We start from the raw sequence: 22,791 nt of genomic DNA, 5'->3' as shown, positions 1-22,791 counted from the left end.
ATATAGGGGTTCTATTTTCGGTAAGGGTTGAGAATATCATAACCCATGTAATTTTGTTTCTTTGGTATACCATGTTAACATTCCATTTTAACCGGCTTTACCCGCAATTTTTTTTAGAAATTTAAATTTTTAAATAAATATTTTTTAGAATATTTTAAAATTTTTACGATAATTTAGATGTTGTTAAAAATGCGAAGATATTGGTGTAATATTAAAACAGGTGTTTCAAAAATGTTACAAAATTCTCCTTTATTAGTACGACTATAGTATTGTAGTATAAAAATATACATATAGCACCATTACAGGTCTAAAGAGGGGTCCAATTTATTGTTCACAAATACATATATAGTCCGGTCAAAATAGACATGCGTATAAGGGGGAAATAGCAAAAATTCCCACAAAGCTGAATTTTGGTGGAGAGCTAGGGTTGGCCATTAGAAGCAACGTCCTAAAAGTCCCCATCGATCCCATGTGTGCAAAACAAGTTATTCGGGGTCAGAGGTCATTTTTGGAGGCATTATTCAGTTTTTTTTTAATTTTTCTCAAAAACGGTAATACTTAGCAAAAGCCCGCTAAAGTAAAAGTTGTAGATTCAATAATTGTCTTGGGATTCTTAAAAAAGACTTACCATTTTCGAGATATCTCGATCTAAAGGTCAAATAAAAAATTAGCCGCGTAAGTACATTATGAGGCGAACCGGTTAAAGTAACGACACTATGTGTTAGATACTTCCGTAAGCTTTCAAACGATATCCACTTTGCAGTAATCGGTTCAGTAGAACCGGGTCTAACCCGGTTTTTAAATTTGGCCTTTCGGGTCTAATAACCGGCGAACCGGATCCGCAACCGTTGAAAATTATACATTTCCGTAATCAGCGCAACAAACCCTACTTTCGGACAAAACTTGAAAAAAATCGGAGAGTTTTCGTTGGGGTCGTTCCCGTTGGGCTTTCGATTATACATGTGGGTTAAATGGGCTATTTTTGCATAAAATGACTCTAACATTGAATAACTCTACTAAACAGACTCCGATTTTGTTGGAATTTTTTTAGAAGATAGCTCTTCAAGAAAATATATATATTTTTGGGGGACAGACCCGATTACTTCGCTTATTTTAGCCGGTTCGTCTGAATATGTGCATATTTCCCTTATAAGTGCATAAAAATCATGTGTTTTTTAGAACAGCTATATCTCAAGAATGGTTCCTTCTAAGAAAAAAATTGTAAGGGTCAAACTTGTAGATAATTTTTCTGTCTACAATATTTACCGTAGTCACTTTTTGATTAGATTAACCGTTTTCAAAAAATAAATCCGAAAACCTAAAAACCCTTAAATTTTGACCTTTGACCCCGAATAATTTTTTTTGCACACATGGGATCGATGGGGACTTTTAGGACGTTGCTTCTAATGGCAAACCCTAGCTCTCCACCAAAATTCAGTTTTGTGGGAATTTTTGCTATTTCAATGTCTATTTTGACCGGACTAATACACCTAGGTATAGTGCTAAACATTACATTTCCGACAATCAGCTGTTCAGACTTGCGACTACATCAAAAAACGTTGGCTTCGTTTATTGAAATGTAAATGAACTGCTTCTTCTTCGTGTATTATCAACAGTTGAGTAATTTTGTTTATTTCTAATAGCGTCGACTCCAAAACCTAACACCGGCAAAAACACAAATTAACATCGGTTATTCAATTATCCATCACATTTACATATTTTGTTTATTTTCAGCACATCACTTTACACTCATTCGAACTTCCAAAAAACATTTTTGAAAACATTGATTTACATGAACATGAACTTCTGCCAGCTGGTTGGCATGTTGCTTCTCTGCCCCATCTAATATAGATTGCGTGTTGCAAACTAATTTCTATTGCAAAATCACTTGATCCATCTAACTTGTTTACCCAAAACAAAAGTTACCCATGAAACAAACATACCTTAGTCAACACCAATGTGGTCTACCAACATTTCGTTATTCTTGTTATTATTGCCGGTTTTGATGTAATTATTTATCGCACTAAGAAGTTAAGTGTTTCATAAACTATTTAGCACGATAATCTTTCAATTCAATGTTGCCGCTTAATTCATAGTTTCTTAATTGATTTGCTCAGGCAACAAAGTTGTGTTATTCTCAACTGACAACTAATGACTGCCAATATTAGCACAAAGTTTTGCAAATCGTTTAGCAGACACCAACCTGTTGAGGGGTTTTTGTTGAATAAGTTAGAGAAATGTTGGATATTGAGGTAGGAAGTGAACTGATGTCAATTAAATGTGATATAATTAAGAAGTTTATCAGAGTTTAATGGTGAGGAATCACAGAATATTTTAGTGTAACATTGCATACTGAAGAAGTAAGTGGTCGGAACCGGCCAATTATGTGATAACCTACAAAGAGGGGGAAAATCGATTCAAAATCAACACCATGTGGTGTCAACATGAGCACAGGCGTGTTCAATTTTTGTTTTTACTATTTTTTTTAAATCTGACCAACAAATATGAGCTCATGCGTGCTCAATTTATAATATTGTTCCCTTTGATTACGGTACGTTATCAATTCTCGAAACCGTTGACAACCCAGCAAAATTTGAAGGAAGGGGTTCCATGCGATGACGTGATTTCATGGCATCTTTTGCATTGGTTCAAACGAAGTCTTGAAAGATCCGATCTTTTCATTAGCATTTGAACCAATGCAAAGGAAGTCGTGAAAGATCCGATCTTCTTCTCAAGCATTTGAACCCATGTAAAGGAAGTCGTGAAAGATAAGATCTTTTCATCAGCATTTGAACCCATTCCATCGATCCAATATAGTTGAATTTTGAGTTTTTAATTATACACATTTTTCTAAATATATAAGATTAATTATTTAGAATAGGCTTGATGTTGTCGGAGACTCGAAATCACAACCAACGTTGTTAAAACTCTCGTCGTATGATAATGTCATTGCAAAGTGTTGGTGAAAATGACATGCCAAAGCATTGGTGGATATGACATGCCAAAGCATTGGTGAAAATGACATGTCAAAGCATTGATGTAAATGACATGCTTTGGATCCAAAAATGAATAGAATCATTTGGGGTTCACCAACGGTGTTGATACACTATGAACAACGGATATGGTCAGTTTGATCACGTATGGCCTAATTTTTTTTCTGGGCGTACACTAGGGCGGCGCAGAAAAAAAATTGTTGTTTGTTTTTATATTTATTTATTTATTTATTTATTTATTTATTTATTTATTTATTTATTTATTTATTTATTTATTTATTTATTTATTTATTTATTTATTTATTTATTTATTTATTTATTTATTTATTTATTTATTTATTTATTTATTTATTTATTTATTTATTTATTTATTTATTTATTTATTTATTTATTTATTTATTTATTTATTTATTTATTTATTTATTTATTTATTTATTTATTTATTTATTTATTTATTTATTTATTTATTTATTTATTTATTTATTTATTTATTTATTTATTTATTTATTTATTTATTTATTTATTTATTTATTTATTTATTTATTTATTTATTTATTTATTTATTTATTTATTTATTTATTTATTTATTTATTTATTTATTTATTTATTTATTTATTTATTTATTTATTTATTTATTTATTTATTTATTTATTTATTTATTTATTTATTTATTTATTTATTTATTTATTTATTTATTTATTTATTTATTTATTTATTTATTTATTTATTTATTTATTTATTTATTTATTTATTTATTTATTTATTTATTTATTTATTTATTTATTTATTTATTTATTTATTTATTTATTTATTTATTTATTTATTTATTTATTTATTTATTTATTTATTTATTTATTTATTTATTTATTTATTTATTTATTTATTTATTTATTTATTTATTTATTTATTTATTTATTTATTTATTTATTTATTTATTTATTTATTTATTTATTTATTTATTTATTTATTTATTTTTTTTTTTCCTTCTTAATTTAGTTTGGCTTGAGGTCAGTGCAATAAAAACAATTTATAATTTGTGTTTTTATATCTTTTTTATTTTCCAATATTTCGATCGACGTCGTCGATCATCATCAGGGATTATACTTTAAAAAGAACAAGTAACAATCATTTTATAATTATAAAAACCTTTTATATTTTATGACAATAATTACATTTCTTTTTGTTCTCGAAAAACAGACTTTACTTCCACATCGATTCACAGGTATTTTCCAACTAAACTTTTTGGTGTTTTTCTACTAGGTTTCTATAAATTTGTGCACAGTGTTCTGTGTCTGATTTAAAATTCATTCTCTTTTCAACTGGGACATTGATAATGTGAAGCATCTCTAACATATATCTTCGCTTATAATTGTTTTCTTCGGTTAAAATGTCAACATTTTTAAAATCAGGTGCATGTCCTGTTGTTGCACAGTGTGCGGCCAGTGCTGTTTTCTGTTCCAAAGGTTTGCCTTTAGCTTTCTGGTCAGATTTATGGGCGCTTAACCTAGTTTTTAGTTTTGATTTAGTTGTTCCAACATATACTTTTTGGCATATGTTGGACCCGTCACCATTGCATTTTATTTTGTATACGACGTTGGATTTGTCGTCTCGAGGAATTTTGGACTTCATTCTACTAAAAAGGTTGTTATTTGTGTTTGTACTTCTCAATGCCAATTGATATTGTTCTTTATTGTATAGGTTTGAGTTAGATAGTCTTTCAGAAAAACCAGGTATATAGGTTGAACGCTTATAAATTTTAGCTGGCTTTTGCTCAATGTTTTCCCTTCTTTTGTGTCTAACATGTCCGATAAGTTCCTCAACCGTACGTGTTGGAAAATCATTCATCTTTAGAATATTTTTGATTTTGATTATATTTTTGGTGTGAAATTTATCGTCACTGATATTTAGTACCCTTTGTATGAAATTGGTGGCCGTATTTATCTTAATTCTGCGTGGATGTTTAGAATGATAATTAATTAATCTACCTGAGGAAGTAGGCTTTTGGTACCAATCTACTAATAGTACGTTGTCTTGTCTTAGAACTACAGCATCAAGGTAAGGTATTTGGAGGTCTGATTCACATTCCATTGTAAATCGTATGTGTTTGTTGTACATATTTAGTGTCTTCAATGTGTTATCTATTTGATCCTTCTTTATTATGCAAAATAAGTCATCAACATATTTTGTTAATAACCTTGGTTTTACAGGTAACATTTTCATCGTTTCATCTAGTAACTCTTCCATCACGATATCAGCAATAATAGGGGAAATTGGTGAGCCCATTGGCATCCCTTTTAATTGCTCAAATATTCTGTCGTTGTTTACAAAGTACCTTGAGTCTTTTATGCATATTGTTAAAATTTCTATAAATAGATTCATGGGGATTTTAGTGTGTTCCTTGATAATATGCCACTTTTCTTTTATAGCGTTTATTGCCAAGTTCACAGGAATACTGGGAAACAAGGATATAACATCAAAGGATATTAGCATCTCACTATCGTCTATCGAACAGTGGTTCGTTAACGTTACGAACATTGATATACCAACGAATGTTGAGTGGCTGCTTTCGCTTGGGCCTAAATTCTCATTGCCAACAACAAAGACGACATTCCCCTTATTCAATGTAATCGCTGAGGGAGAAGAGTTAATTCAGACATTGGACACCAAAGAAACTCAAGAGAAAGCTAGAATAAACTTTATTACACTCATGAATGATCACATGAAAAACACAACGATGAGTAAAAGAGATCGATTCATACTGGATGCAGTAGGACAAACAACCAAATTTTTAAAACAACATAAAGAAATACTAATACTAAATTCGGACAAAGGAGGCAAAACTGTAGCGATGCTAAAAACGGACTATGAGGCAAAAATGAATCAAATTCTAGTGGATATATGTACGTATAGACGGCTAAGAAAAGATCCTACAACAGGATTGCAGGAAAAGAACAACAGGATGGTTATGAAATTATTCGACCTAAACGTAATTTCTGAAACGGACAAAAATCGGTTATTAACAAGAACTGCTGTTCCCCCAAAAATATATGGATTACCAAAAATCCACAAAGAAGGGATCCCATTGCGCCCAATATGTTCATTCACGAACTCACCAACCTACGAGCTGTCTAGATACATGGCATCTATTCTAAAATGCCTAACTATGGAATCTAACTATAATATAAAAGACGCTGTGGAATTTAAATCGAGGATAAACAACCAACACATTGACGATAGTGAGATGCTAATATCCTTTGATGTTATATCCTTGTTTCCCAGTATTCCTGTGAACTTGGCAATAAACGCTATAAAAGAAAAGTGGCATATTATCAAGGAACACACTAAAATCCCCATGAATCTATTTATAGAAATTTTAACAATATGCATAAAAGACTCAAGGTACTTTGTAAACAACGACAGAATATTTGAGCAATTAAAAGGGATGCCAATGGGCTCACCAATTTCCCCTATTATTGCTGATATCGTGATGGAAGAGTTACTAGATGAAACGATGAAAATGTTACCTGTAAAACCAAGGTTATTAACAAAATATGTTGATGACTTATTTTGCATAATAAAGAAGGATCAAATAGATAACACATTGAAGACACTAAATATGTACAACAAACACATACGATTTACAATGGAATGTGAATCAGACCTCCAAATACCTTACCTTGATGCTGTAGTTCTAAGACAAGACAACGTACTATTAGTAGATTGGTACCAAAAGCCTACTTCCTCAGGTAGATTAATTAATTATCATTCTAAACATCCACGCAGAATTAAGATAAATACGGCCACCAATTTCATACAAAGGGTACTAAATATCAGTGACGATAAATTTCACACCAAAAATATAATCAAAATCAAAAATATTCTAAAGATGAATGATTTTCCAACACGTACGGTTGAGGAACTTATCGGACATGTTAGACACAAAAGAAGGGAAAACATTGAGCAAAAGCCAGCTAAAATTTATAAGCGTTCAACCTATATACCTGGTTTTTCTGAAAGACTATCTAACTCAAACCTATACAATAAAGAACAATATCAATTGGCATTGAGAAGTACAAACACAAATAACAACCTTTTTAGTAGAATGAAGTCCAAAATTCCTCGAGACGACAAATCCAACGTCGTATACAAAATAAAATGCAATGGTGACGGGTCCAACATATGCCAAAAAGTATATGTTGGAACAACTAAATCAAAACTAAAAACTAGGTTAAGCGCCCATAAATCTGACCAGAAAGCTAAAGGCAAACCTTTGGAACAGAAAACAGCACTGGCCGCACACTGTGCAACAACAGGACATGCACCTGATTTTAAAAATGTTGACATTTTAACCCAAGAAAACAATTATAAGCGAAGATATATGTTAGAGATGCTTCACATTATCAATGTCCCAGTTGAAAAGAGAATGAATTTTAAATCAGACACAGAACACTGTGCACAAATTTATAGAAACATAGTAGAAAAACACCAAAAAGTTTAGTTGGAAAATACCTGTGAATCGATGTGGAAGTAAAGTCTGTTTTTCGAGAACAAAAAGAAATGTAATTATTGTCATAAAATATAAAAGGTTTTTATAATTATAAAATGATTGTTACTTGTTCTTTTTAAAGTATAATCCCTGATGATGATCGACGACGTCGATCGAAATATTGGAAAATTAAAAAGATATAAAAACACAAATTATAAATTGTTTTTATTGCACTGACCTCAAGCCAAACTAAATTAAGAAGGAAGACTAAGTCCAAAGGTCAACTAAAGCCATACAAAAAATATTTATTTATTTATTTTTTTTTTTTTTTTTTGTTTTGAAAAAAAAAATTGCGATGTTTTCCAAGGGGTAAGGCAGGAAAGACTATAGTTTCGGATCTCTCCACAGATCCTCATCAGTTCCCTTGTTTATTATTTTTCCCTGCCTTACCCCTTTGTAAACATCGCCAATTTTTCCCACTAATAAATTAAAGTTGTTTTAATAAAATATTAAAACAACGATTATGGGATTAAGCCTGACTATTTTGAAAAGCAAAAAAAAAATGTCGTTTTTTTTTTGCCGTCCTAATGTACACCACTACCCTGTGTAAGCTTTTCACGGATCAAAATTTATTGTCCTACAGAAGGAGAAATAAAATTCCTCAAATTGGGATAGCTGAACGTTTCCGGCAATTTTTTTTTCGAAATTCTCTCAACACCAAAGTTGTGATATTCGACATTACGAAGGCTGCATGATAAATGTCTGCCCTTGCCAGACGCCATTTGACATTTATTTGGAAAGTTTGACAGTTTTTATCCTAAACGTACTCAGGACAGTTTTTCATACGACTATGTGTTGTGTTGTTTACAGTGACCTGAAAAAATCACTTTGCAAAAAAATGGAATTTACTTTTGAACATTTTCGTCCGATTATTTTTCACAAATTTTGGAGTGGATAATCACGGCAAGAGTGCGTCGATGAAATTAAATCTTTATATGTCGATAAAGGACCATCCTATAGCACTATGAAACATTGGTTGAATGAATTCAATCGTGGCCTACACTCGCTAAAAAACGAAGGTCGTATGGGACGGCAAGAAATGGCCGTTGCGTCAGAAAAAAAGTCGTGCGTGAACGGATTATGCAAGATCGCCGTGAGATAGAGGCTTCCTTGTGCATTTTTTCCACCAACTAACATTTGATATTGCAGGAACACCTGGCCGAAAAAATGGGGGTTTCACGTTAGATCGTTCTAAAAAAGGCTCTTATCAATTGGCGCAAAGAAATTGTGAATAAATACGATCGCAGTGCTTCCAACGACGTTTCTGAGATCGTCACAAACAATGAATCTTGCGTTTATGCATATGAGTCCGAAAAAAACAGCAATCGATCTTGTGGGTCTTTGAAGGCGAGCCAAATCCAACGAAAGTTGTTCATGGAAGAACCATTTTTAAATAAATGGTGGCCTGTTTCTTCGGCAAAACCGAAAATTTGGCAATTATATGGCTTGAGCAAGGTAGAACGGTTAATTCTGAGTGGTGCACTACAATTTGTTTGCCTGAAGTCTCTTCAGAAATTCGAAAAACGACCCAGACACGACGAATAATTGTGCGCCACGCATCGATTCAAAACAACGCCTTTTTGACTGGACAAAACATGGAATTGATGGGTCATCCATCCGCTGTACAAGAAAAAATGCGTTGTCAACGATTTTCGTCACCAGAAGGTGCTGTAAAGGCGTTTAAAACCCATGTTTTGGAGGTGTCTCGATCAAGTCACTTTAAACAACACAACACATGATCGTATGTCAAACTGTCTTGAGTACGTTTAGGCTAAAAACTGCCAAACTATCCAAAATAAATGTCAAATGGCGTCTTGCCTAGGCCGCAAACTTTTCTAGTTCTCCTCGTATATTATATATCACATTGACTTAATAGGTTCTCACTCACATTGCCGAAGGCACAAGGTCGACTTCTTTCATATCAATCAGTGCACCTCGATTCATACTAGCTCTATAATATGGGAACTACAGTCTATTGCCGAGTTCGAACGACGTGTCTTAAGACGACGTGGTTAAAATACTCAGAAAATCTCGCCAACATTCTACTGATGGGTATTTTATCACCGTTGAAAATTTGATTTTGCCTGGCCTAGGAATCGAACCCGGACACTCAGCGTGGTCTTATATTACACCCAATTCGCGGTCTTATCGTGAGAGAAGCTAAAGTTTCAAATTTTTTTCCCACATGCAGAATTGAATACTTCTTGAAACCACTACACTACACACATTTAAAAATGGTGGTGGTTTATTGAAAGGCAAAGAAAAAAGCAAAAGCAACAACAGACACATAGGTACATAAAAAATTCCAAAGAAATACATAACAGACTTTAATAAAAGAAAAACTGGATGAAATAATTTATAAAAAGACGCACTCAAAAAAATTATATAGAAACATCGTTGAACGATTCTCCCTAGTTATGAAATAAAATGCATTTTCCTCAAAGTTGATGTAATTATCAATATTAAATCCTTGTCCAATAAAATATTTTCATTCACCTTTCTGATTCAATTATAAAATGTATTGGGCATTTAATTTACTGAAAAGCACCATTTCTTTAAGAAAACATAAAACACTGATTTATTCACTCACTTTAACGTCTTTACTCAACGATTGTATTTAGAAAATTGAAGAAAAAAGAACAACATAATATCATTTTTTTTCTTTACCTCTTCGCTTGCAACGTTGGTAACAACAACAAAGCCCCACCAAAGCTTCTGCGTCTCCTATTACATCATACACACAGCTCTTTATTATAAACCAGCATTCCGCAGCAGCGAGAGCCCTGTTGTTACTCTCTTTGACAAAAATCCTCTCTCCACCCATAAAAAATATGTTCTAACATAAAAAATATGTTGGTAACCAAAACAATAAAATTGAGATATGTTACAAAATGTTGCAAACAAATATTTGTTTGGATCCAAACATATTTCTAACATATATTTTTCTGCGTGTACAAATGGTGCCCATAGCGGGAGGTTCTTTACAGCTTTGAGGGTATTCAAATTTGGATTAAAGCCCAAAAGTGTTGCGGAAGAGGTACCTGAAAAAGTGGATCAACATAGTCCCTTTTAGAAGCGGGTATTATTTGGGAGTCATTCCTCTCGATGAATATGGCACCCACCAGTCATTTCAGTTGGTGACCGTAGGATTTTGAGCTTTTGGACCATTATGTCAGGAAGCATGAACTTGCCCATGAAAGACATGATATCACTGTAAACAGGACCGGTAATAATGTCCAAAGGATCCTCGAACAGACCTCATACTGCTGTTAAACAAAAATGCTGAATTTTTGTGAGGGAGGTACTCTTAGGAGAAGACCATTTCTGAAGTAGAAATTGGACAAAATATTAGGAGATCTCAAGTTTGGACGGTTGCTCCGTTCAACAGGTACAGCGTGTACTATTTTAGTGGAAATTTTTGGGAGGGAGGTACCAGAAAGTGCGTACCGATAATTCACATCTTCATACTTAAACTAAGTTTGGACAACATATTACGAAGGCCAAATTTTGCACCCAATCGGCTGATCCGTTCGAGAGTTACCGTGCGCTCCAGCCGCTACTCATTGTGCCATAGGAGTTTTTACTGCTTTCGGGCTGTGGACTATGGACTTGCCCCAGAAAAAAGGTGTACCACCGTAATGGGGGCAGGGAATTCAAGTTGTCACATCAAAGATCATAGCGATTCGAAAGCAGGCCTTAAACTACATTTTTCCGAAATTTTGTGTGGGAGGTAATATACGAAGTGGACTGATATAGTCCATATTCGATTCTAATCTATGTCTGGTAAAAATATTACGATGTGCAAAGTATGGACCAAATCGGTTACTCACTTCTAGAGTTATCGTGAACACCATTTTTGCGAAATTTGTTTATCTTTTGTGGAGAAGGTACACGAGGGAGTGAACCGATATTGCCAAACTTCGAATTTAATCTATGTTTTGACAACGTATTACGAGGGCCAAATTTTAGACGGAATCGGTTGATGTGTTCAAAAGTTATCTGTTACCTGGCTACTGTACACCTGACCTTTCTACTCCCACTTTTTCTCCTTATACTGAAGAAGTGAACCGATATAGTCCTTATTCGATACTAATCTATGTCTGATTGAAATATTACGATATGCAAAATATGAAGCAACTCGGTTACTCCCTTCGAGAGTTATCGTGAACACCATATTTGCGAACATTGAATTTTTGTGGGAGAGGTACCTGAGGGAGTAAACCGATATTGCCTATCTTCGAACTGCTTTTATGTTTTGACAAAATATTACGAGGGTCAAATTTTAGATCAAATCGGTTAATCTGTTCGAAAGTTATCTGTACATCTGACATTTCTACTCCCTCTTTTTCTCCCTATACCCCTCTCGTGTGCTAAGTGCTGGTACTGATTGCACAGTAGCCCTATATTACGTGAAGACTTCAGTCTAACTCCATTGTTGAATGTTTCACTGTGGAGGCTAAATTTTTAGATAATTACACCAAAAATTGTGTTTTTATCCGAAATTTCATAATCTGAAGACGAGATCTTAAGCCTCCTGTTAACGACAAATACACAATCAAACTCATGTCTAATTGTGTGGCAACTACATACAATACTGAGTTCCAACTTGACATGTTTTTGCATTTCATCGCACTTCTTGCAAAGTAGTAATATCTGCTTAAATAACGAGCCCGGATATTCCTGGTGCAGATTCACAGGTGATCGTTCTTAAAACGTTTTCGGGAGCCGAGTACATAAGGAGACTTTGTTAGTACTTTGCTTCGTCTCATAGATAAACGTAATATTGGATATTTTAGGGACGCTAAAGACTGGCCTCGTCAGTATTTTCCTGAGACACTCTCCCACAGATCAGCTGAGTTGTTAGTGATTACTTATTTGATGCACCATTATTTAATAAATTGGCTGTATATTCTAATATCCGTAAACTGCGAACGCCTACAGCTATACTTCCCCAAAGTGCGGTGCAAAAAACCGCTTACCACAAATAAACCCTTAACAATAGAAACTGGTGCTGATTGCATGCCTAGGAGAGTTTCCAGCTTTGACAGAAATTATTCCCATATCCCTAAACACACAATCGCAAAAAAAAAAAAACTTTTTTATTTTTATTTAATATTTCTTTTTCGACTTTTTTTGAATATCAAATTTCCCCCGCTCATGTAGATCATCGTAAAAAATGTGATCCTGATAGATTTCATCACGGTGATACATGTTTTGGTAGCCTTTCGTTTTGAAGCCTTTTTTATATTTTTTCGATTGGGCATAGAATTTTTCGGATTTGTCCATGTTGCGATTCGGTTTGGGTTTATGGTGCAATTGCAGTTTCTTTAAAACATTTTTTGTTGTCAAATATTTTAAAGGACTTGTCGCCATAGGTCGCCGCCTCACTTCCTCTTCTTCGCTTGATTCTGAAGAGTCGTAGTCAAGGAAATCGACTTCCTCTGAGCTGGGCTTTTTATTTGGTGTTTGTGGTTTCATTAGCACTTTCGGTTTCATTGATGAACTAGACGGCGTGGAATCATGTACCTGCACTGGTTTACCATTTACTGTAATTTTAGGCTCCGATGCTGATGCTGGATTATCCAAATACAACCGGACATTAGTAGCCTTATATTGTTCGGTTATTTCAGTTGATGGACGTTTGTAGTATTCTTTCTTTTTCGACGGTTTCTTTACCAGCATTACAATTTTCTTGGGTTTTCTTTTTTTGATTTTTATCCATTTCACTTCCTGCGACGGTTCCTTGAGATTTCGGTGTTCCGCTTTGTTGTGCATTCCATGCTTTTTGGCTGATTTTCCCAATTCCACAACGGGTTTAATTTTTTCCTCCTTATCCTTCTCCTCATCTTTATATCTTCCCGCAATTACACAAATATCCATATCCTTTGGTTTGGGTATCTGCAGTGAGGACCTGTACGGACACTGAAGTATATAATATTCCTGGGTCGCATTTGTACGCCTTACAGCCGATATGGGTAGACGATAGTAGGAGTGTAAATTCCTTTCCACAATTATGCTTTGCACCATGTCCAATTGTTGCATGATACCGATTAATATTTGCAAAACAATTACCAACTTCTTAGACATGTTTACCGTTCGCAGGTTTACAATGAACTTGAGCTTCCGTTGCAATCTAATACCAGTTTTATGTTTTCAATGGTTTCATCGATGTTGCCAGTGGGGCCAGTGGGAGCGGCGCAGCTACCGTTGTTTGCTATGGAAGTAACACTTGAATGATTTCCCCTGATCAATGTTGGTCGGTAGGCAGTGGTCTTCATGTTAGACCGACATTATTGCATAATAATGGGTTTGTGGTTTAACGCCTGGTTTTTTTAATTCTTCTTTAATTTGTTAATATAGGTGCATTATTTTTCACGAATTTTGTTTAGTTTGTTTTGATTGTTTTCAAACCACTGACATTTACTATTTCCACGGTTTTTATTTAAATATATTTTTACAAAATTTCTTCCATCATTAATAACAGACTGATAACAGTGTCGGAAAACTTTCAAAAGCGTGATAAAATACATTCGTAAGGAAGATACGACAGAGGAAGATAATTGGTATTTTTGGTATTTGTCTATGAGAAAGGGTCCTAAGAAGCACCCTATCTATTAGGGTCCTAAAAAGCACTTTCTCTATAAGAAAGGGTCCTTTCTATAAGAAAGGGTCCTTTCTATAAGAAAGGGTCCTTAGAAGCACCCTTTCTATAAGAAAGGGTCCTTTCTATAAGAAAGGGTCCTTTCTATATATATGAAAGGGTCCTTTCTATATATATGAAAACGTCCTTAGAAGCACCCTTTCTATAAGTAATGGTCCTTAGAAGCAACCTTTCTATAAGAAAGGGTCCTTAGAAGCAACCTTTCTATAAGAAAAGGTCCTTAGAAGCACCCTTTCTATAGAAACATCCTTTCTATAAGAAAGGGTCCTTAGAAGCACCCTTTCTATAAGAAAGGGTCCTTAGAAGCACCCTTTCTATAAGAAAGGGTCCTTAGAAGCACCCTTTCTATAAGAAAGGGTCCTTAGAAGCACCCTTTCTATAAGAAGCACCCTTTCTAAAAGAAAGGGTCCTTAGAAGCACCCTTTCTAAAAGAAAGGGTCCTTAGAAGCACCCTTTCTAAGAGAAAGGGTCCTTAGAAGCACCCTTTCTAAGAGAAAGGGTCCTTAGAAGCATCCTTTCTAACAGAAAGGGTCCTTAAAAGCACCCTTTCTATAAGAAAGGGTCCTTAAAAGCACCCTTTCTATAAGAAAGGGTCCTTAAAAGCACCCTTTCTATAAGAAAGGGTCCTTAAAAGCACCCTTTCTTTAAGAAAGGGTCCTAAAAAGCACCCTTTCTATAAGAAAGGGTCCTAAAAAGCACCCTTTCTATAAGAAAGGGTCCTAAAAAGCACCCTTTCTATAAGAAAGGGTCCTTAGAAGCACCCTTTCTATAAGAAAGGGTCCTTAGAAGCACCCTTTCTATAAGAAAGGGTCCTTAGAAGCACCCTTTCTATAAGAAAGGGTCCTTAGAAGCACCCTTTCTATAAGAAAGGGTCCTTAGAAGCACCCTTTCTATAAAAAAGGGTCATAAGAAGCACCTTTTGTATAAGAAAGGGTCCTTAGAAACACCCTTTCTAACAGAAAGGGTCCTTAGAAGCACCCTTTCTATAAGAAAGGGTCCTTAGAAGCACTCGTTCTATAAGAAAGGGTCCTTAGAAACACCCTTTCTATAAGAAAGGGTCCTTAGAAGCACCCTTTCTATACGAAAGGGTCACTAGAAGCACCCTTTCCATAAGAAAGGGTCCTTAGAAGCACCCTTTCTATAAGAAAGGATCCTTAGATGCACCCTTTCTATAAGAAAGGATCCTTAGATGCACCCTTTTTATAAGAAAGGGTTCTTAGAATCACCCTCTCTATAAGAAAGGGTCCTTAGAAGCACCCTTTCTATAAGAAAGGGTCCTTAGAAGCAACCTTTGTATAAGAAAGGGTCCTTAAAAGCACCCTTTCTATAAGAAAGGGTCCTTAGAAGAACCATTTCTATAAGATAGGGTCCTTAAAAGCACCCTTTCTATAAGAAAGGGTCCTTAAAAGCACCCTTTCTATAAGAAAGGGTCCTTAAAAGCACCCTTTTTATAAGAAAGGGTTCTTAAAAGCACCATTTCTATAAGAAAGGGTCCTTAGAAGCACCCTTTCTATAAGAAAGGGTCCTTAAAAGCACCCTTTCTATAAGAAGGGGTCCTTAGGAGCACCTCTTCTATAAGAAAGGGTCCTTAGAAGCACCCTTTCTATAAGAAAGGGTCCTTAGAAGCACCTTTTTTATAAGGAAGGGTCCTTAGAAGCACCCTTTCTATAAGGAAGGGTCCTTAGAAGCACCCTTTCTATAAGGAAGGGCCCTTAGAAGCACCCTTTCTATAAGAAAGGGTCCTTAGAAGCACCTTTTCTAAAAGAAAGGGTCCTTAGAAGCACCTTTTCTAAAAGAAAGGGTCCGTAGAAGCACCATCTCTATAAGAGAGGGTCCTTAGAAGCCTCCTTTATACAGGACATGGTCCTAATAAGCACCATTTCAACACAGAAGATCTTTTATACAAAGAATACGCACGTCCGCATCATTATTTCGTTTTTACAGTGTTTTATTTAACTTGCTTTGGTGTGTGTTTTAAACTAACTTTATTTGAATTATTATTTTTTTTTTTTTTTGTTTGTAACTCTATATCTTCTTTGGAACACTTTTCGGCTGGAAACCATCTTAGGAGTTAGTTGGCATTTATTCCACAAAGAAATCATCATAGGAGAGTTTATTAAAAACATCAACGGTTAATTGTAACAATATTTTGGACAAGGCATCATTGATTCCAGCCGATAATTCGTTCCAAACTTCGATCCAATTATCATTCAAGACATCGTTAAGCGTTTGTGTCAGCTCCTGGCTACCTTTGACCAAATTGTCCATTTTCATAAAGAACCTTGAATAAATTAGCAATGATTATATTAATTCATGTGTTTCCATTTCCCATTCATTTGCTCGGAACTTACTTCTTTGGCTGCATAACAGCTTTTAGTTTGGTTAATTTCAAATAGTTTTTACCATCGCTTCGTTTTTCCAATACTACCTTGCCCTTGATGTTTGCATAACAATCGGTTAATTCGATGAATCCCTTGCCCTTACCCTCCAATGACAAAAGTAAAATTCGCCCATCAGTTTCAAAATCTCCATTTATAACTAATTTCGGTATGATGATGTTGGCTTCAAGATTTTTGGGAGTCTTTGTCCAACCGCTAGTATTCAATACTATGGAATTTTCTAGACCCGTTGCAATAAATTGTTCAAATCGAAAATTTAATTTTATTGGAGAGTTGTCTGAGGCCCGAGCTACGGTAACATTTTTCAGTTGCATAGCCGATATCTTTGGCATACCAAAGTCTGAATTTCCATTGGGAAATTTCTTTAAGATTTCCATAATCTTGGTGGCAACACACTCGTTATCGTTTACTTTACATTTTTCAACATCCGATGCTGTAAAGAAGAAACAGAACAAACAATAATATAAAGTAATTCCAAAAGCGTATCGACATCGAAGTGTATTAAATAATCGACTCTTGTGTTGAAAAGTAAAAGTTCGTAGTGAACTTTTGATTCTTTTTATTCTTATTTAGTGATCACAACAATTTTTTTTTCTGATTTATGATGTTGGCGAATCTGAAGTTTTATTAAATACAAGTTCTAATAAACACAAGTCCAATGGTGGAATAAGAAGGTGTTACATCAAATCATGATGAAATAATAAGGTGGCGTAAAATGACCAGATGATTGGTTTCAATCTGTCAAATTTTTTGTTATTGTGAATAAATTGTATGAAAACGTAAACAAACGTTTTGACATATTGAAGAATTTTTGGCAAAAACAGGGTTGTATTTGTGCTACTTACGTGACCTGTTAAATAGATCTTGCATCAAATCATACTAAACGTCAAATTTGCTCACAATAATGCATTACTGTGAATTGCTTGTTTACATTTTGTATGTGATTTTATTCACAATAATGCATTTTGACAACTGGTATGAAGATCAGCTGTTTTTGCCGCTGTACCTGTATTATTGTGCCATACACAGTCCTTTCACCAGGAGCGTACAACATATCACGGTGGTGACGAAGTTTTTCGTCAATTTACGCCAACGATGAACAGGAAGAGAGCATTTGTATGGCAAATCGTACGAAAACGTAAAGGCGAGTGCTCATCTTGTTCATCTATGATGTACACACACGACCCGAGATATCAAATACAGTTTGACAAGTAATTGTTTTCAAACTGAGAAAACGAACACTTTTCATCCATTAATTACTAAAAAATGACAAATAGTTGTGATAACATTGTCGGGTTTTTTGCAAAAATTAGTTGGTCGATTTGTTGAAGACCAAATTGAATGGATACATAAAAAATTAACCCGCTTAGTTCAACAATAATAACCAAAAGAATAATTAACATGTAATGCAAGGTGCCAAGAAAATGTTTTCAAAATGTAATTAAGGTTCCAAAATACCACATGTTTTCGGTAAATGCTTAAAAATCATGACATTTTATGAATTTCATTCTTAACATGGATTAGTTGCTAACAAGTATCAGCAATATTAGGCATGGGATATCCCCACTAAGAGGGTTACCATATGGACCAAGGGGGTATCAGATCATATTGCATGTAAACAGTGTCCTATAGGTCTCAAGCCGAGAATATCTAAAAACTAAGACGTTTTATGAGTATTTTGGTTTACCAATATGGTATGACATCAATTACAATGAATATTACCTACAGCAGAACTCGATCAGGAGGGTTGCCAGATCGACTAAAAATGTACCAGGTCTTAATAACAGTAAACTGGACCTCCTAGGCCCACAATTAGATCTTAAAAGTGGTTTATTTAACTGAAATTTAATTTAGGGATAAGGATATTTACTAAAACAAACCAAAATATAACCAAGAAGTACAAAAGTCGGTTGGAAATGCATATGGAAGATATTGCTAAATTATACTGAGCTTGCTATAGACATCCAATTTTATCTATTAACAGCCAGATTGAGGAATTCCCGTAAGTTTTTTTGGCTTTGATGGTAACACTGTAGCATTATTTCCCCGTCACTTAGAAATTTTTGTCACAGTATTACTTTACAGTACACGAAATGTCTCCAGTAGGTCATAGTTAGCATTTGCGAAAATTGTAGAAATCTGTACCCCACAAATTTCTAAGGAATATTAGTCACCAAATGTGCTATTTTTGTCTGTTTCATAAAATATTCTTATCTCTTAATAAATTTTGAGTTGAATGAACCACTTGTAGGCTGTGGTTGTGGGCCTAGTTGGTCCATTTTACTGTTAATAAGACCTGGTACTTTTTTAGTCGATTTGGCAACCCTCCTGATCGAGCTATTCTGTAGGCAATATTTATTGTAATTGATGGAAGTCCATCCTGGTGAACTAAAAATACTCATAAAATGTCTTAGTTTTCAGATATTCCCGGTTTGAGACCTGTAGGACATCGTTTACATGTAATACGGTCTGGTACCCCCTTGGTCCATATGGTAACCCTCTTAGTGGGGACAACTACAACAACAACTAATCCTTGTTAAGAATACAATTCATAAACTGTCATAATTTTTAAGTATTTACCGAAAACATGGGGTATTTTGGAACCTCAATTACATTTTGAAAACATTTTCTTGGCACCTTGCATTACATGTTAATTATTCTTTTGGTTATTATTGTTGAACTAAGCGGGTTAATTTTTTATTTATCCATTCATTTTGGTCTTAAATAAGTAGACCAACTAATTTTTGCAAAAAAAACCCGACATTTTTATCACAACTATTTGTCATTTTTTAGTAATTAATGCATGAAAAGTGTTCGTTTTCTCAGTTTGAAAACAATTACTTGTCAAACTGTATTTTGACTAGTTACTGTGTTGCAGCTTGCGTGCGTACAAGCCATGGCACAATAATACAGGTACAGCGGCAAAAACAGCTGATCTTCATACCAGTTGTCAAAATGCATTATTGTGAATAAAATCACATACAAAATGTAAATAAGAAATTCACAGTAATGCATTATTGTGAGCAAATTTGACGTTTTGTATGATTTGATGTAACACCTTCTTATTCCACCATGGATTTGATGTAACACCTTCTTATTCCACCATGGTACAAGCTCACGAACAAACTGTCATAAGTTGCCAATAGTTTGAATACATTGACATATTGGTCTACACTTTTCTTGGTCACCCTTGATTCAGGAGTCACATTCTTTGCAATAAATTGCATTTTCTTCACTCACGCAAATCTCCAAAACAGGAACCGACTATTAAACTCAAAAGTATTGTAAAATAAAATAACATTTTAGGGAATTTCTATTTTGTTTATGAATTATCTCCTCAGCTATCTTCAACCGTTTACCGATCAATATAAACTTAAAAGTGCTTAAGATATGCATTCGTTTTTATAGAAATCTTTGAGATAAATTTACATTTAATAAATTATATATTCTAGAAAGATCAATTAAAAATGTATTAAGTTAAATTCTGTTTAACGTTGTATGATATAATACTACACCGAGAAAAAAAACAATTTACACATACATATATATTTGGTCTGTTCCAGAACTGCAAGAATGTACTAATTTTTACAATTTTTTTTTTGTTTTGATATCGTAGAGGAAAAATTAGTTTTTCTTGTGTTGTGTATGGACATTGGCAACACTTTTTTTATATTATGAATATGTTATGAATGGCGTTCAAAAAGTGTTGCCAATGTTCAGTTTAATGAATATTATGAACGCTGTTCCCAATGCGAAAAATACTGCTTTCTGCCAAGTTTACACTTGCGCTCCAAAATCCACTGGATTTCACGAAATCCTGAAATACACCCCGGTGTTTATACTTATATTTCGTTGATTTCAAACATATCACAATGATCAAGGTAGATGCATATGCGCAGCTGATCGAACATGAAAAGCAAGCAAGAAAAGCAAGTTGTTGTAATATGAATTAATCATCAAAAATGTACGACAATATAGAAATTTACAACTTTATTTGGAAAATTATCGTAAAATTATCTATATATCTTATTAATTGTGTATAGTACCAACAAATAAAAAAATAAATAATGATTTTATCGTTGAGACATCATAATAATAAATTTTGGTAGATAAAAGTTGTGCTCAGAACCTGCAAAATATTAGTACTTGCAGTAGTTTTCCTGTTTAGTGCTAAAAATGCGTTCCCGTACTCCGAAATCTAGCAAGACTAGCACTTTTCTTTAAACAAAAATAGCGCCGAATAACACCCTCTTCTCCTGTTTTCTAGCATACAACTTTGGCCTAGTAAAAACTAGCAGCAAGCATGTTCATATGTTAATTGGTATCTAATATTATAGCTGATACGTTGATTTTGACATTTCTGCTAGAGTTTTTGCAATTTCCGTCATTTTTCCGTTCCCGTCTTTTTTAAGAAATTTGTATGGGGAAGCAATTTTTGACAATTCGCCCTATTTTCTAATATTACCATTAAAAAGTACGGGAACACAATGAAAAATAGCATTTTAACAAAGTAATTTAATATTTTTATCACTTTGTTTACAAATTTTGATACTAACATTTTTTGTTGCAGCAATTCGCACATCTACCTTGTTTATTGTGATACGTGAAAAGTGTTGCAACTTTTGGTACTTTTTTAGGCAAAAGCAAGGTTGTATATCATAGCTCTGTTCCTTTACGTTCAAGAATCTTCAAGTTTTACCACTTTTTACTCGAAAAGCGTTCCTTTACTTCAGACACAATACAATTCATATGGAAGCAGTTTGCAACTTTTACTACTTTTGCCGTTTTTACCATTTTCAAAAGTAAAGGAACAGACCACATGTGTACTGTGATTTCGATGTTGATTTCGCAGAAATCACGAAATGAGATGATTTCATTTTTGTATGCGAAATCATGATAAATTTTGCTTGATTCCGCACGAAATCACGAAACGACGCCGAATGTAAACCAAGCATTCTCTGAGAATTTGTTCTCCGACTTTTTATACCCTCCACCATAGGATGGGGGTATATTAAGTTTGTCACTACGTTTGTAACTACTCGAAATAATCATTGTAGACCCCACAAAGTATATATATTCTTGATCAGCGTGCAATTCTACATCGATATAGCCATGTCCGTCCGTCTGTCCGTCTGTGGAAATCACTCTAGCGTCCGAACGGATTGACGTAGGTTGATGAAATTTTGGGAAAATATGTTATATTTACGTAGGACTTTTGGTATTGAAAGCGGGCTATGTAGGTCCACGCTTTCGTATAGCCCCCATACAAAATGACGCGTGACGCGCCGTCGTTTTAAGGAATTTTTAAGATATTTGGCCCATTTTACCACCGAATTGGTTGTAATTTGGTACTTTGTGTCTCCAGAGGCCAAAAAATATTCCTACCAAAGTTGGGTTATATAGGTCCACGTTTTGGTATAGCCCCCATATAAGGCCCCATATAAAGTACGCGTCATTTTAATATATTTTGAATGTATTAGACCCATTTGACCACAGAATTGGTTGTAATTTGGTATTTTGTGTCTTCAGAGGCCAGAAAACATTCCTACCAAAGTTGGGTTATATAGGTCCACGTTTTGGTATAGGCCCTACATAAGGCCCCTTATAAAGTACGCGTCATTTTAATATATTTTGAATGTATTAGACCCATTTGACCAAAGAATCGGTTGTAACTTTGTATTTTGTGTTTCCAGAGGCTAAGAAACATTTCTACCATAAAATGTTTATATAGGTCCACGTGTTGATATAGCCCCCATAATACAATATCTCCCGATTTTCGATATTTTGAACGTTTTAGCCTCATTATCACACCGAGATGGCTGAAATTTGGTATTTAGTCTTCTTTAGGCGTATAAAACTTTCCCCCAGAAATTCGTAGGTATAAGTCCACGCCATCATATAGCCCCATAGAACGGTACCTTCCGAATTTCGGTATTTTGAAGGTTGTGGCCACATTAATCCACCAAAATGGCTGAAATTTGTGGTGGAGGGTATAAAAAGTTCGGCCCGACCGAACTTAACGCTTTTCTTACATGTTTATTGACACAACTCTAAAACAGCGTCGCCCATAATATTTCCTAAGATTTCAATGAACAACTTTTTAGAACATATGAAGTTTCTAGGAATGATTGTTTAAGCTGAAATTTACAAACAATTGAATTATTTTTAACTTTTCCCCCTGCTCAGGTCTGG

General features: G+C 34.3%; 1 protein-coding gene across 1 annotated transcript; it reads right to left on the bottom strand.

Moving 5' to 3' along the window:
- Positions 1 to 16,127: 16,127 nt before the first annotated feature.
- On the bottom strand, positions 16,128 to 19,974 carry LOC141390342 (circadian clock-controlled protein daywake-like). The gene is made up of 3 exons (XM_073963256.1): positions 19,840 to 19,974; positions 16,552 to 17,032; positions 16,128 to 16,481 (listed from the first exon to the last, which is right to left on the bottom strand). Exons 1-3 carry the CDS (start codon positions 19,898 to 19,900, stop codon positions 16,283 to 16,285), a joined length of 741 nt encoding a protein of 246 aa, XP_073819357.1. The 5' UTR covers positions 19,901 to 19,974; the 3' UTR covers positions 16,128 to 16,282.
- Positions 19,975 to 22,791: the final 2,817 nt, after the last annotated feature.

The sequence above is a fragment of the Musca autumnalis genome, unplaced genomic scaffold, assembly GCF_047663935.1.
Source record: "Musca autumnalis isolate F117 unplaced genomic scaffold, ASM4766393v1 scaffold_1, whole genome shotgun sequence".
Classification (NCBI taxonomy): domain Eukaryota; kingdom Metazoa; phylum Arthropoda; class Insecta; order Diptera; family Muscidae; genus Musca; species Musca autumnalis.
This window is presented reverse-complemented; position numbering and strand designations above follow the sequence as displayed.